Source organism: Myxocyprinus asiaticus, chromosome 6, assembly GCF_019703515.2.
Source record: "Myxocyprinus asiaticus isolate MX2 ecotype Aquarium Trade chromosome 6, UBuf_Myxa_2, whole genome shotgun sequence".
Lineage (NCBI taxonomy): Eukaryota > Metazoa > Chordata > Actinopteri > Cypriniformes > Catostomidae > Myxocyprinus > Myxocyprinus asiaticus.
Window position 1 is genome coordinate 25875656 of NC_059349.1, and position 16533 is coordinate 25892188.

General features: G+C 37.7%; 1 protein-coding gene across 1 annotated transcript in view; it reads right to left on the reverse strand.

Moving 5' to 3' along the window:
- Positions 1 to 16533, reverse strand: part of LOC127442711 (collagen alpha-1(XV) chain-like) — a 48321-nt gene that overhangs the window by 18003 nt on the left and 13785 nt on the right. Inside the window, exons 9-27 of the mRNA XM_051700903.1 lie at positions 16196 to 16258; positions 15866 to 15952; positions 14233 to 14295; positions 13956 to 14105; positions 11321 to 11374; positions 11170 to 11205; positions 10918 to 11046; positions 9672 to 9707; positions 9497 to 9538; positions 9117 to 9179; positions 5484 to 5519; positions 5120 to 5203; positions 4963 to 5028; positions 4475 to 4510; positions 3515 to 3577; positions 3089 to 3178; positions 2962 to 2997; positions 381 to 434; positions 218 to 274 (exon numbers count right to left, since the gene is read on the reverse strand). Coding sequence (XP_051556863.1) covers positions 218 to 274; positions 381 to 434; positions 2962 to 2997; positions 3089 to 3178; positions 3515 to 3577; positions 4475 to 4510; positions 4963 to 5028; positions 5120 to 5203; positions 5484 to 5519; positions 9117 to 9179; positions 9497 to 9538; positions 9672 to 9707; positions 10918 to 11046; positions 11170 to 11205; positions 11321 to 11374; positions 13956 to 14105; positions 14233 to 14295; positions 15866 to 15952; positions 16196 to 16258 — 1245 coding nt within the window. The remainder of the gene's footprint in view (positions 1 to 217; positions 275 to 380; positions 435 to 2961; positions 2998 to 3088; positions 3179 to 3514; positions 3578 to 4474; positions 4511 to 4962; positions 5029 to 5119; positions 5204 to 5483; positions 5520 to 9116; positions 9180 to 9496; positions 9539 to 9671; positions 9708 to 10917; positions 11047 to 11169; positions 11206 to 11320; positions 11375 to 13955; positions 14106 to 14232; positions 14296 to 15865; positions 15953 to 16195; positions 16259 to 16533) is intronic.

A 16533-nucleotide genomic window follows, 5' to 3' on the forward strand; every position in this document is an offset into this window, starting at 1 on the left:
GGAAGGCTTTGTTTGGAAAATATTAAAGCATTGTTACATATTGTTTTGTTTTCTTTCCTAAGAAGGAAATAAATGCATTTTGACATGAAGTATATATAGTCAAATTACAGCATTTTCAAAATCTGCAGTCATGATTAACTATAAAACTTTTAATCAACTGACAGCACTGACAGCACATAATAGAAGCATCATGCCACACACAACACAATGTACTTACAGGTGTACCACTTGCATCTCCCTTGTCCCCTTTCCTTCCAACCATTCCAAGCCGACCCTAAAAGAGGAAAATTCCAGGGAGTAATAAGAAAATGGAAATAAGCATGTATGAATGGCAAAACTAGAAAAAATATTAAATAAATCTATAAATAAATACAACTAACCGGTCGACCAGGAATTCCATATCCTCCTTTTTGTCCTGGTGGTCCAATTGGTCCCTGTATTTCAAAGTATAAAAAAATTATTATTTAAAGCATTGTTTCAAAAGTGGGTCACAGGTTTATTCGGACTGGGTCACGGACAGTAGGGAAACACGCCATGATTCCCCCACTGAAAAATGTTCGCCAGCCGCCCAAGTGAAATTTAGGGTGCTTTATATGTGCTATAGGCTTCTCATCTGCAACATGATATTAAGCTTGGTTTTCACGTGAGTGTAATGGAACCACTCATGCCAATGATCTGCTCTGCTCTCTGGTGCGCATCAACCGGGCTTCCCTCTATATAGCGGTGTGCAGATTTTCATGATTTTACAGTAGCAAAAGTAACTATAGTTTTATAGTTTTGTATTAAATAATCTATAAAGTGGAATGGACTAAACCTCATTTTGATAATAACAGTGGCAGTTAAAGTTTCTAAATGTGTTCGGCTACTATTTTTTCATAAATACAAAAATGCATTATTGGTGTTATTATTATTATCTAAAAGACTAGCTTCACTGACCTATCAATTGTAATGAGGAGCCATCCATGGTCTTACCTGTGCTTATTTGTCATTGCACTGTAAATATAAGGGCAAGTACATAAGGGCTTTAAAGTATGGACCTCCAAGACTTGTGAACAAATTATGTTCCTCCTGTGAAATGTATGTTCTGTTTGAATGATGTTTGAAATTTGGAAATAACCTGGATAATAAATATAATGGGCTCATATAAATAAATAGGCTCTTTAACGTTTAAAAGGGGGGAGTCAATACTTATTTTTGTTGTTGACATCAATGTTACTTGATACATGCCTTTATACTTGAAAACCATGAACAAAACTATGCAAGATAAGAAAATCTGACCCAGGATACAGTGCATTCAGAAAGTATTCAGACCCCTTCATTTATTTCACATTTTGTTATGTTGTAGCCTTATGTTAAAAAGCTTTAAAAAAAAAATTAAAAAAAAATTCTCACATCAATCTACACTCCATACCCCATAATGAAAGCAAAAACCAGATTTTTTGACAACTTTTCAAATTTATTAAAAAGTAAAAACTTAAATATCACATTGACACAAGTATTCAGACCCTTAACTCAGTAATTAGTTGAAGCAGCTTTGGCAGCGATTACAGCCTCAAGTCTTTCTGAGCATGATGCGACAAGCTTTGCACACCTGGATTTGGGGATTTTCTGCCATTTTTTTCTGCAGATCCTCTCAAGCTCTGTCAGGTTGGAAGGGGACCTTCAGTGGACAGCCATTTTCATGTCTCTCCAGAGATGTTCGGGCTCTGGCTGGGCCACTCAAGGACATTCACAGAGTTGACCCTAAGCCACTGTTGCATTGTCTTGGCTGTGTGCTTGGAGTCATTGTCCTGTTGGAAGGTGAACCTTCGGCCCAGTCTGAGGTCCTGAGCACTCTAGACCATGTTTTCATTAAGAATATCTCTGTATTTTGCTGCGTTCAGCTTTCCTTCAACCCGGACCAGTTCCCCAGTCCCTGCCGCTGAAAACACCCATATAGTATGATGCTACCACTACCGTGCTTCACCGTTGGGATGGTATTGCACAGATAATCGAGTGGTGCCTAGTTTCCTCCAGACATGACCCTTGGAATTGAGGCCAAATAGGTCAATCTTCATTTAATCAGACCAGAGAATCTTGTTTCTCACAGTCTGAGAGTCCTTTAGGTGCTTTTTTGCAAATTCCACGCAGGCTTTCATGTGTCTTGCACTGAAGAGAGGCTTTTGTCTGGCCACTCTGCCATAAAGCCCAGATCGGTGGAGTGTTGCAGTGATGGTTGTTCTACTGCAAATTTTTCTCATCTCCACACATGATCTCTGGAGCTTGACCAGAGTGACTAACGGATTCTTGGTCACCTCTCTTACCAAGGCTCTTCTCCCCCGATTGCTAAGTTTGGCCAGGCGGCCAGCTCTAGGAAGATTCCTGGTTGTTCCAAACTTCTTCCATTTAAGAATTATGGAGACCACTGTGCTCTTGGGAACATTCAATGCAGCCGAAATTTTTTGTAGCCTTTTGAATTGTCCACAAGTGGACTCCAATCAAAGTGTAGAAACATCTCAAAGATGATCCAGAGAAATGGGATGCACCTGAGCTAAATTTCAAGTGTCATAGCAAAAGGTCTGAATACTTGTGTCAATGTGATATTTCAGTTTTTTCTTTCTAATAAATTTGCAAAGTTATCAAAAATCTGGTTTTTGCTTTGTCATAATGGGGTATGGTGTAGACTGATGTGAAAAAAATGATAATTTAAAACATTTTAGCATAAGGCTGCAACATAACAAAATGTGAAAAAAATGATAGGGTCTGAATACTTTCTGAATGCACTGTACATTGGGTTATGTTTTTTACTATGGTGGGTCTCCACTTGATGTCCAATGTAAAAATCTAGGTCCCGAAGCAAAGCAGTTGAGAACCACTGATATAAAGCATATTAATGGATCAATAGATCAATATAGATAGATATGCTTTTGATATTAAAGTTACATATATGTATAATTTTTTGTTTGAGGGTACGCATCTCACCACAATCCCAGCTTGTCCAGGGAGGCCACGGTCTCCCTACAAAACAGATCAATGTCAGACCACTGATAAAAAAAATAAATAAAAAAAAAGACAAGTATAAGCTCAGAAGTAAAAATTATGTTTCAACCTTGCTTCCCTTTGATCCTCTGGGTCCTTTCAGGCTTCTCAATAAGGAGCCATCAACAGCAATGGATACGCCTGACTCCCCCTTCTCTCCCTTTCAGACGATACACAGCAAATTATATTCAAACAAGACCTTACTTTCAGGCAATGCTGATCAAGTAATCTCAATTTAGTATGTCACATATGGATAATGGGCAAAATGTTTGATTCCATTAAGCAACCATATGGTGTGACAGTTAAACTGCAGTGGTAGATACAGCTGCTCAGATTTATGAATACTTTCATAAAATGAAATTAGGCCACATTAGTAACACTGCAATGTCATTTAAAACTAGATGGAACAGAGGAAGAGTTTGGGCTTCGCAATAGTAGAGTAGGTGTGAATGATGAAATAGTAGAAAGATTTCTGATCAGTTTTTTAAATTCATACCTTCAGTGCTGGAGGTCCCTGACTACCAGGAAACCCGATGTCACCTTTTGGTCCTCTTGGGCCCTGATCATTAAAACATTAAAGCACTGAGTAATTTCCACCATTAAAATGTTTTACTTTCAAGTAGGGCTGTTGATTTAACGAGTTAGTTCAGTGCGATTAATTATATAAAAAAATAACACGTAAAATAAAATCAACACAATTAATCATGTTTCTGGAGCGATAGGAATATTTATTTGATATGAGCAATTCAATCATGGAGTAGCCCCTGTTTTCTCCAGGGGGCAGTAAGCCACACTTAGCCAGAGCAGACAACACAAGATGAGAACACATTCTTACATACAAATACAGCTTGATAGAGCGCAAATCTGAAGGCAGGGATCTCAAGACGTGTTTTTCTAAGCTTCAAACTTTAACTTAACACAGCGACCTAAAAACGGTATGTTTATGATGCAATGCAACCGAGACATTCTAAAAGCGTCCATCTGACGCAGGTGTACATTATTGTTATTTGAGGGGCTTTCTCAGTAAATATTTATTTTGCAATTAATTGCGTTTAATTTGATTAATTAATCGGCATACCATATAATTAGATTAAACATTTTAATTGATTGACAGCCCTACTTTTAAGTTTACAACTCAACACAAACCAGATTAAGCTTATAAAAAGCATCTACACAAAACCAAAATTATCTGAAACTTAAAAGTGATTTCTACCAAATTATGGGCTGAGAAAAAAATGTAAGAGCTAATATTGTAATAGCCACCAAATTATGGTCACTTTAGTACATTGTGAGGAAAGCTGGCAGAGCTATATAAAGATAAATGACAAAACTGATGTTATTTTACAAAAAGACTGGCTGTTGCACCTGGAAATTAAGGTTAGTGACTTCATCGTCAGTATATCATCCTAAAATATTTTCAATATATAAAGCAGATAGAGATGAATGGCATTCTTACAGGGAATCCTGCTCTGCCAGGCAAGCCCTCAGGGCCCTACAACATGCACCACACACAGAGGCAAGCAAAAAAGCATTAACAATAACCTTGCTGCAATTATGCAAAAAGAACATCCCCACTGCAGATCATGTGGAAAATGCCAAGCATTTAGAAGCTTTGGGCTCCCAGGGGAGGGAAAGATATTGCAAATGCTTCCTTTTGAATTTATTATAAAACACACAAGTAATCAAACAAGGGCTAAAACGATAGTCCACATACTATCTATGCCCTAACCACATGAGTGAATGCTTTTAAATGTACAAATATGATGTTTATGTCATTTTGTTTTAAGTTTATATTATCTTGAAAGTGATGAGGTAAACACATTCGGCTCCCTCCAGAACCTAATTAATTATAGAAAATCCATTAGTATTTTGTGCTATTTGTGTTAAATATGCTGTATTTTATCCAGGGCTTTTGATAGGAAAAGAGTGAGCTACTTTACATACCATAGGGCCTGGGGGTCCTCTGATCTTAGTGAGGTTGAATTTGGCTGCTGTATCATTTAAAAGGAGCTGGAAGACAAAGTCATTTCATTTCATTCAGTATCCTACAAAATGATTGGGACGAATAGTAGCAGAGCAGGTAATAAAACTTAATACTCACATCCTGGAAGTTAATAATTGGTCCAGGTGGACCAGGGGGGCCAGGAGGCCCTTTGATGTTTATTCCATCACGACCTCGCTCACCCTGAGTCACAATTAACAGCAAATTACGCCATGCATTAGACACCGAAAAAAAGACTTAGTAACACCAATTATTTATGTGTGCAACTAGCACTCATTCTGATGTACAGAGATAGAAGTTAGAAATCATCTCATATATCAATGATGCTTAATTTCTAAAGTGGATATCATTATATACACAATCCTTCATCCAATTTACACACACACACACACACACACACACACACACACACACACACACACACACACACACACACGCCTGCTCAAAATGCATATTCACATACCTTCTCTCCTGTACTGCCCTTCTCTCCCTTCAGTCCCTGTTCACAGCAATGTAAAAAAGCAATTGACAGATAAATTGTAACGTTCGGGCAGGCTGACTGAAGACAAGACGAGATGAACATGAAGTGAAGAACTCAAGTGCAGTTTATTTACAATAAATACAAAAAAAACGTGAATCCAAAAAAACCTAAAACAGAATATAAAGCAGAACATAAACTAGACTTGACTATAATGTTACAAACAACAGTACTCGAGCAAGGACTATAGCAAACAAGAATACAAGGACATGGGCAAACACATCACACTGACAACCAATAACAAGACTACTAAAACATGAACCAATGAAAAAACAAGACTGATAACAAGTTAACAAGACAATAAACCAATGAGAACATGAGGGAAGCAGGATATCACATGACTAGACAAGGAAGTGAACTAATTTCAAAATAAAAAAGACGTGAAAACATGAATATGAATCTGAACATGAAACGAGAACACACAAATGTTACATATCCCCCCTCTACGGGTCCAAATACAAAAAACAAAAGTTTATGAGGGAGCTAGGTGGGGGGAACTATGTGACGCTGCAGGCCACAAGGGATCCGGCGGTTGGCCGATAAACCTTGGCAGACCAGGCATGACTACAGAGGGCCATGGCAGAGCAGGTGAAGGGCCCAGAGACCAGCGTGGATCAGGAGACCAGGGCGGAAGACTCGAATGGCAGAGCCACTGGACAGGAGTCAGCAGACTGGGCAGCGGCCGCTGGACAGGGGTCACACTGGAAGTGGGTGGCCGCTGGGTACTGAACAGACTGGTAGCTTATGTCTGACAGGTGCTGACCACCGAACTGAGCTACTGTCTGTTTGACAGATGCTGGGGACTGGACAGGATCGTCGATGGTCAGAGGGGACTGGACAGACTTGTCGACAGCCTCAGGGAACCAGACAGGCTCACAGAACTGGACAGATTCAGGGAACTGGACAGGTTCATTGACAGCCTCCATGGCCTGGAGCGCTGGCAGCAACTGGGGAACTGCCTCCTTGGCTGGGAGCGCTGGCAGAGACTGGGGAGCAGAAGCCCTTTTCCTCCTCATCCTCTTCCGGACAGCCAGGAGCACTGCTGTGGGAAGGGCCTCCGTGGTCGTGAACACTGGCAGTGACAGGGGAACGACCTCTGTTGTCGTAAGCACAGGCAGTGACAGGGGAACGGCCTTCATGGCCGTGAATACTGGCAGTAACAGGGGAACGACCTCCGTGGTCATGAACACTGGCAGTGACAGGGGAACGGCCCCCGTGGCCGTGAGCACTGGCAGTGACAGGGGAATGGCCTCCGTGGCAGAGGATGCTGGCTCTGGGACAGACGAGGCTTCAGGCACTGACTCTGGGACAGACGTGGTGTGGCCACTGGCTCGTTGACCGTGGCAGGTGTGAGCGCAAGCTTGGAGATGTCGGCCACTGTAGAAGGGTTGATTTGCTTGTCAGCCACTTCCACAGTAAACAGTGAACCACTGAGGCACAGGGCATAGTTGATGTATTGTTCCAGAGTCCAAGGAATTCTTCCCCCGGGCATCAGAGAACACAGAGACTCATTTAAACCACAGCGAAAGAAGTCTTTGAGGGCAATGTCATTAAAATTCACATGGTAACATAGTCTACAAAAATCCGAAACATAATCTTCAAGAGGATGACTCCCCTAACATGGCGCAAATGTTTTACTGCTGGGTTCATAACTGTCAGTTGAGTATTCTGTAACATTCGGGCAGGCTGACTGAAGACAGGACGAGATGAAGACAAAGATGAAGTGAAGAACCCAAGTGCAGTTTATTTACAAGTGCAATAAATCCAAAAAACATGAATCCAAAGACAAACAAAACCAGAACATAAACTAGACTATAGTATGACCTGACTCGACTATAACGTTACAAACAACAATACTCGACCAAGGACTATAGCAAACATGAGGGCTTAAATACAAGGACATGGGCAAACACATGACAATGACAACCACAAACAACATTAAACTAATAACAAGATAACAAGACTACTAAAACATGAACCAATGAAAAGACTGATAACAAGTTAAAAAGACAATAAACCAATGAGAACAAGACACATGAACATGAGGGAAACAGGATATCATATGACTAGACAAGGAAGTGAACTAATTTCAAAATAAAAGACCTGAACATGAACATGAATCTAAACATGAAACATGAAATGAGAACACACAAATATGTTACGTAAAAACACATGTTGTTGTGCTACATCTCCTACAGTCTCAGAGGACAATAAATGTTTATACAGTGGCACAATGCTGCCACCTACTTATTTTATCCCTTCAGTTATGTCATAAAAATAACATATTTTCTCATAACAAGAAAATATGCCATAAAAACATAATCTTTTCTCGTAATAATGTGAAATTATGTTGTAAAAAGACATCCTTTTTCCTAATGACTAGATATGCCATAAAAACTACATCTTTTCTCGTTATAACAAGATTATATAATAAAAACGTGTCTTTTCTCATTATAACGAGAGTTATGTCATAAAAACAACAATTTCTCATAATAATGAGATTATCATTTTAGCAAGATGTTTTGAGCATCTACAATTAAGTTATAGGCTACGTATCACTTTTCATGTCCCAGCCCACCTGTGCTTTCGGTACAGTGTAGGCTACTCAGGCGGTAAATTAATCCTACACGTAAAATTGTTTTATTTTATAACATTTTGTAAAGTCAGCATGAAATTTTGAATTTTTCTCTGTAATTGCAAGGTTTCAGAGGAAAATATTCAAAGAAGCTGGACAAGGCCTATGTTTTCTGAACTGTGTTAGTGTAAACTGCAGGACAAGGCATTTTGAAGTGTTCGCAAAAAGGACGAGAATGTATTTAATATATTTAATCAAATTACAATAATATTTGATAGACTAAGTGTAACCCGTGGGAGTTTTGCCAATCATTCATACATAAACCTTTGTCAGGCAATGTAACACAAATTGATGTAAAAAAAAGCTATGTTAGTGTAAAATCGTAAAATGTGCCATTTTAATGACAATTAGAAAATCGGCCACTTATCAAACAGATCATGTTACAAATTATAGCATATGATAAATACATTGAACATATTCATGAGAGATTGTTCATCATTCGTGCACTTGTCAAACATAATTTTTCTTTAGACAACGAATATATAAATATATATGCAATCCAATGATAGTCGGGCATTTAAACGAATAAAACTAGAGGCATTTTAATGACAATAATAAAATAAAAAAATGTTTATAAATATTTTTTTATAGTTTTTGGTTGACATTTTATTTGCCACTTAAAGTATGCAATGGATAAAAAAAAAGTTTTGAATAAGAATTTTTGTGGATGTTGTTTTCATAACATAATATCTTGTTATTACGAGAAAAGAAGTCATTTTTGTGACATAATGTCTCGTAATTATGAGAAAAGATGTTGTTTTATGACATAATTGAGTGGAAAAAAAATATTGTGGCACCGTATTTTTATTATTTGCTGGCCACATAAAACAAATCCTATCTATTATTAAGGAATACTGATCTAATATTCCTTTTCTTCTTGTGCTTGTTTGAAATGAATGGAATAAATGAAGTAGTACACTGACCCTGGCTCCTGACACCCCAGCTAATCCTGGTATTCCATCAGGTCCTGGGGCTCCTGGTTCACCCTGGATAAAGAGGACATGGGAATCAGGAACACTCTTACATGAAAAACTAAACAAACTTGAATGTTTTGTGGTAAGAAGCTAGTTTGTTTTCACTGTAAAAAGTGGTAACCTTAAGGAGCTATTTCTGTCTGCTATAAACCTTAAAAAGGATTTTTGTTGGTGTAATCTAGTGTGTTCAGGTTGATTCAGTGATGTTAAATAATATTTTTGATTTGATAATTTTGTTTTAATTTAGATGTTACCACATGAAGCAATTTTTATAGTGTTAGGTGATAATGTTTAGCCATGTAGGAGGACTGTGGTGTATTTTGACAGACCTTTAAAGACAAACCGGGAGGTCCATCAGCACCAGGAAGTCCCTACAGGAAGAAAAAACAAAAAAACAAAACAGGTATAAGGCCTATAATATACAGTAAGTGGAACTTATTTACACAGACACACAAACTCAAACACTCCAAGATTACTAAATGGAATAAGTGAAGATAAACCGACCTGAGGTCCTGGTGGGCCAGGAAACCCAGGAGGTCCCTTAAATTAAAGAAGAGGGGAAACAAAACAAAAAAATAGATTATAGGCCCATTCAACAACACTGTGCACTAGGATATAGAACTCCAACCAATGAAGCATGCAATGATGCATCCAAGGTTAATAAAATACCTTGATATGTGAATAGTGAATAGAATCTGAGAATGATGTTATAGTGTAGACGGTTTTGTACACTCACTTTATGGCCTTTTGAAATTCCTGTTCCATTAAAAAATCCACTTTCACCAGACCTGTCCTTAGGTCTATAAAAACCATACCAATTTAAAAGCCTCAGAAATGAGAATTAAGGTTTTGAATGAAGTGGTGTGCTGATTCTTAAAAGGGCATTTTCTAAAAATCAATGAAGTACTCTTTTAAATTCAAAATTATGTTTGTGCAAATAAGTATTGGTGTGTCAGAGAGGAAACTAAAATGCTCTATGAAAATTGGAACAAAATTAGAAATACTTCAAAATACGTCAAACAAACAAAAATACATCAATCTGAAAGTTTTGATAATAAAAAGAATTTGGACTTTATGTGCACTTAATACTTTTCAAAAAAACTGACATGGAAAATATTGGCCATTTTACCTTAGTTTTATTGAATCTTTGTCTTAGGTTCTCTCTTTTTTGGAAACACCTTGAGTTAGATTAATTTGATAGATTTTTTGCTGTATGCATGTTAAACATTGTGTACTGATTACATGACCCACAGAGACTAAGCAGATATGGGTCTGACCTATATTTATATATAAGATCTCCAAGATCTTTGAAAACATTTGTTTTTTTCTTATGGTCTCCTGATAACCCCTTTCAATGAGGGGAAAACATTACCAATCAGAGAGGTATGTCTCATCTATGTGTTGGTGTGGCATTCCCAGTTGGTCTTTATTCTGTAGTAATGGCATGCAAATTCTTTCATTCCTGATACTGTATATCACATGAATGAATGCCAATATAGAGATTCTCAATGCATTTTTTTTTTTCATTTGTGAGTAAATTCTAATCTGTTTCTGTACAAATATTTATTCTTTCACATAAACCATTAGAGTAAGGATCAGTTCAAAACAGTAGCCTGTTGTTAACCTTTGTTGTTAACTCCTTTGTATTGTAATCTGAAATCACATGAGTTCCCAGTCGGCTTCTACTTTCAGAAAAAGGAACTGGACTTTTTTGATCCCCATTGTAAAATTAATTTTTAATTTTTCAAACCTTCAAAGTGTCTGTCATAATGCTGTTGCCTGGTGGGCCTGGAGGACCAGGTGGCCCAGGTGCACCCCTTGATCCCATAGGGCCTATATTTCCAGGTAAACCTCTCGGGCCACGGTCACCATTTTCACCCTGTAGGGCAAGTAATATTGAGGCAAAACAATGATAAATAAAACAAAATCTAATGGACTTTTCAACTTAATGCAGCTTTATGTATTGTGTAGACTAGAGTGTTGTGAATAACAAACAATGTACCTTTGGTCCAGGAGGTCCTTTTATTCCTTGTTCACCCTATGAAAGAAAAGCACCAGATGTACAGGGTAGCTGAAACTTTTCTGAAAGTTTAAAATACAGTTTTATATGACATTGAGTGAGTTCTTGCTTCAAGATGAGGTCATTTTCATACTTTTGCTCCCTTCGGTCCCTGCAGTCCAGAAGAGCCATCCTGACCAGGAACACCCTTTAAAGATGATTATTATGTGACTAAATACAATGAATTCTCTGAAGTCAGCATCAACACAGTCACACCACATTACAAAATTGATCTTGCATCAACTATAAAGTAAAAAGAGTACATATCCATGTATCGTTATGTTTAGTCTCAACACAATGTTTAAAGTTGCCATTGCAGTTAGTAAAGGCAGGCAATTTAAAATATAAGACAGATATTCTCCAACATTCAGCAAATGCAGCATAGCTTCAGTTTCAGACTGCCCTAAAGTCTTTTTAACTTGATCTTTTCTATAAGGATTATAACTTTTTTACTGTGAAATACTTTTCAGTTCTTTTGCATGTCAACCAGAGATCTGAACTACCACTTATATAAACTGAACCCAGAAAATAGACTTCTGAAAACTCTATAGAACTTCTAACAGTGATAAAACTTATATGATGGAAAGTTACGGCAAGTATTAAGCACAGGACTGGGTAAAGGGGAAAATACAAAGCACACATATATCCAAACTTCAGGCAAATGAGGAAAAGCAGACATTGTTGGAGAGAAAATGCTGTCTTTACAACCTACTGGTTCAGTGACCTGAACGAACCAGGGCAAAGCCTGTCCATTACCAAAACCCGAGCCAGACCCTGAGCCAAACCCAGAGTCAGTGCCAGACCCACTAAACCAGTCCTCAAACAGCTGGGCAACCGAGAGAAGGAAAGAAGATATATATAATTAATGATCTAAGGACTGTGGTAAAACAATCATTTAGAAGCTTTAGGAGGCCTTGGGAAACACTGGTGGGATTGAATAATGTATCAGCCGGTCTGAGTTCATACTGCGCTTCATTTTAAATTGTCTGTGTGCATTAAACACTGGATGTAATGTGAGATGACAGGGCCAACTGGAAAAGTAGATCAGAGATAATTATAATTAAATATAAACTACAGTGGCAAGAAAAAGTATGTGAACCCTTTGGAATAATCTGCATTTATGTACTGAATAAATTTTTCTTAAAATCTGGTTTGATCTTTATCTAGGTTACAATAATGAATAAAATCTGTTTTAGCTAATAATACACAAATAATTGTATTGTACCTGTACATACTGAATACATCGTTCAAACATTCACAGTGTAGGTTTGGAAAAAGTTTGTGCACCCCTAGGCTAATGACGTCAACTAAAGCTAATTAGAATCAGGAGTTGGCAAACCTGGCATCATATTAAAGAAACGAGATTGGAGGTATGGGTTGGAGCTACTTTGACTTATATAAAGCACTCAAACATTTTGAGTTTGTTATTAACAAGAATCATCTGTTGACGTGGACCATGCCTCCCAAAAAATAGATTTTAGAAGACATACAAGCAAGAATTGTTGCTTTGAATTAAGCTGCAACGGGTTACAAAGTTGTTTAGAAGAGCTTAGATATTCATCTGTCCATAGTTAGACAAATTGTCTATAAATGGAGACGATTTAGAACTGTGGCTACTCTCCCTAGAAGTGGCCGTCCAGTCAAGATGACTCAAAGGGCACACTGCAGAATGATTAGTGAGGTAAAAAAGAACCCTAGAGTGACAGCTAAAGACTTAAAGGAATCATTGGAACTGGTTAACGTCTCTGTTCATGAGTCTACCATATGTAAAACTTTAAACGGGCATTCACGAAGGAAGACGCTGCTTTCCAACAAAAACATTGCTGCGTGCCAGAAGTTTGTCAAAGACCACCTTCATACTCCACAATGCTACTATGAAACTGTTTGTAGATTTATGAAACTAAGGTTGAATTGTTTGGAAAGAACACGCAGCACTATGTATGGCATAAAAAGTCCAACGTCATTAAAAAAAACATCATCCCAACGGTGAAGTACGGTGGAGGGAGCATGATTTGGGGCTGCTTTGCTTCTTCGGGGCCCGGACCTCTTGCCATCATCGAGGGAAAAATGAATTCACAAGTTTATCAAGATATCCTACAGGATAATGTCAGGGTGGCTCTGTGCCAGCTGAAGCTCAGTTAAAAGTTGCCTGATGCAGCAGGACAATAACCTACAGAAGTAAATCCACTACAGAATGGCTTAAATGTAAAAAAAAAAAAAATCCACCTTTTGGAGTGGCCCATTCAGAGCCCAGACCTTAACCCAATAGATGCTGTGGAATGACCTCAAGAAAGCTGCTCACACCAGACATCCTATGAATATGGCTGAGCTGAAGCAGTTCTGTAAGGAACAATTGTCCAAAATTCCTTCTTAATGTTGTGCAGGTCTAATCCGTAGCTACCAGAAACATGTGGTTGAGGTTATTGCTGCCAAAGGAGGATTGACCAGTTATTAAATCCAAGGGTTCACTTACTTTTTCCATAGCACTGTGAATATGTGTTCAATAAAGACATGAAAGATTATAATGGTTTGTGTGTTGTTACCTTAAACACATTGTTGTTTGTCTATACTTGTGACTTTGATGAAAATTAGATCACATTTAATAACCAATTAATGCAGAAAACCAGGTTATTCCAAAGGGTTCACATACTTTTTCTTGCCACTGTATGGCTTTCTTCAGCAACTGATTTTTAACTACTATTTTTTAGGCAAAATGACAACATACTCACAGGAAGTCCAGGTTTCCCCACAAGCCCATCTCTACCATCTTTGCCAGGAGCACCTGGTAAGCTTGGGTGTCTTGGCAGCATACCCCCTGAAAAGCTGCTACGACCAGGGGGGCCAGGTTTCCCTGGAGGCCCTGGAGGACCAGGTAGACCCTAAAATAGAAAATTTTCCTTTATATTATTGACAATCCTCACTAAAATTCCAGAAACGGAAACTGGTAACTGGTATTAAATATGTAGCTTATGTGATAATGTCTGCAAAACATTTAATTGTACTCACCCTAAGAAGTTCTGTATCAATGTCAACATCTCCAAATCCAGAACCAAGAGAATCAAATCCATACTGCCATTAAGAATGGAGATAAACTAATTAAAAGGATCAACAGTATAAGTAGTTTTATATCAGACTGCTAAGAAAAACACAAGTCACTCTAGTCACAGGCATCATCCTGAAATTTTTTTTTTACAAATCACATGCTTTGGCAGCAATTGCCAGTGTCACAGGATGTTGCTAGTACCAATGTAGAGCAACATTTACTGTATGTAAAGCCACACAATGGGCTCTATTTTCGTGAGTGCGCAAAACGCTACTCACTACGATTGTGCGCAACATCTTATCCAATTTTCGTGAGAGCGCTAATTCTAAGTGCAATTTTCGTGCCAGCGCAAAGCACAAGTGGGCGTGGGTGGGAGTGCTTGCACTACTTTGGGTATATTTGTGCAAACTGTGGGTGTATTGTATGTTAATGAAGTAGCACAAAGCGCAGTTTGCTACTTTCCTGAGAAAAAGGTCATTGTGCTAAACATTTCAAAAGCAGGTCTTATCTCAGCGCAAAGTCTAAACTCAGTTCCTGCATATGAAGATTGGAGATTTCACCAGCAGGTGGTAATAAAGTTCATTTTCAACTCTGAAAATACAGTGGATCATCAAATTATGTTCATGACGATCACTGTTGTTGTAGCTATATGAAACAAATATTTATGAGATTTGTGTTAAACTATCTTTAGGTCATGGTTTATTTTTCAATTATTATTATTATTATTATTATTATTATTATTATTATTATTATCATGTTTTATATTTACAATTGTATTTACAGTATGATCTAATTTGTATTGGTATTCTTCCACATGTTGTCTGAGTAAACTTTAAGTCACTGCAAATGAGGCCGGTGGAAGATGTTGGACAGAGTAAAATGTTTGAAATTGGTATGATTTTTTTGAACACTGAGTTATTTTGATTATATTTTTGTTTAGTTTGAAGTGTGATTTGAATTTTGAAATATTTTTGGTTTAATTTTTTCGCATTTCAATAAATTAATTAGATTTTTCGAAATCAAAATCGACCGTTAGAAGTGAAGCGCATTCCGATACAAACACTGTTAATCCTAGCCATTAATTGTATGTAAGTAGATGAAAATTATTAATAATACTTACATTCTCTATAATTTTAATGGAGCGTAAACCCACATTCTGAATAGAAACCACATTTTACATGCGTTTAAAAGGAGCGTGTCACTGTCATAGAAATGCCTGACATTCAATAAGGACACAGTTAATGCACAAAAGAACGTAAATCCATATGTCTGTGCTTCTAATTCATTGCATACAGTCCATTTACACTACCAACTTCTCGTGAATGTGCTGTCTTTGTTTCTATTGCCGGTGCTTGACAAGGAATGGACTATACAATAGGATGCAGACGGTATCGGAGAAGAACCTCAGAATTAAATTGCACTTGACCCAGCCTATTAGCACTTTGCTCATGTAATTTCACCAAACCCACTTGCGCCTAGACAAAAATAACAAAACTTCCTGGGCATGACCATTGACTTTGCATGTATGAATTATGACATTGCACTGCGCTTAGCGTTCTAAAAATAGGACTCTATAGTGTGTAATATGGAACTCACAGGAACTCTAATCTGTTTGGATTGTCCTGGTGGTCCAGGAGGCCCTGGTGGACCACCTGGTCCAAGCCGACTAACTCCAGGATCACCCTAAGGAAGAAGAAAATACAGGCTTAGTTAACATTGCATTTCAAGGCTTAAAAAGACAGCAACACTGCTGGCCATAGCAGTATGTCCTTGCTATCAATGTCAACATCTCCAAATCCAGAACCAAGAGCATCAAATCCATACTGACATTAAGAATGGAGATAAACTTTAATTATTGTGTGAAATACAATGACAAATAACACGTTGGAAGCATTTGGAAGCATCTCAATTGTATTTTTCCATCACCTTCTCCCCTTTAACTCCAGATTCTCCAGATAACCCTGGAATTCCTGGCGGTCCTCTCTGTCCCTGTATTACAGAGATTCATGGACTGCTGTATTAAGATGTTATGAAAAAAGACATTCATGCATCTAGAGATTCACATACTTTAGCTAGGTACATTTTGTCTAACATTTTACAAAGTAGATATTATGAACATCAGATTTTGTTGCATTAGCCAAAAGCTACAGACAATGAATGTGAGTTAAAACAAATAAAGTTTGAAACAAAACATAAAGACCATGTTGGAAATCAGATGCTGCTATACAATATTCTCATGATACTAAGGCCAAAATACTATACAC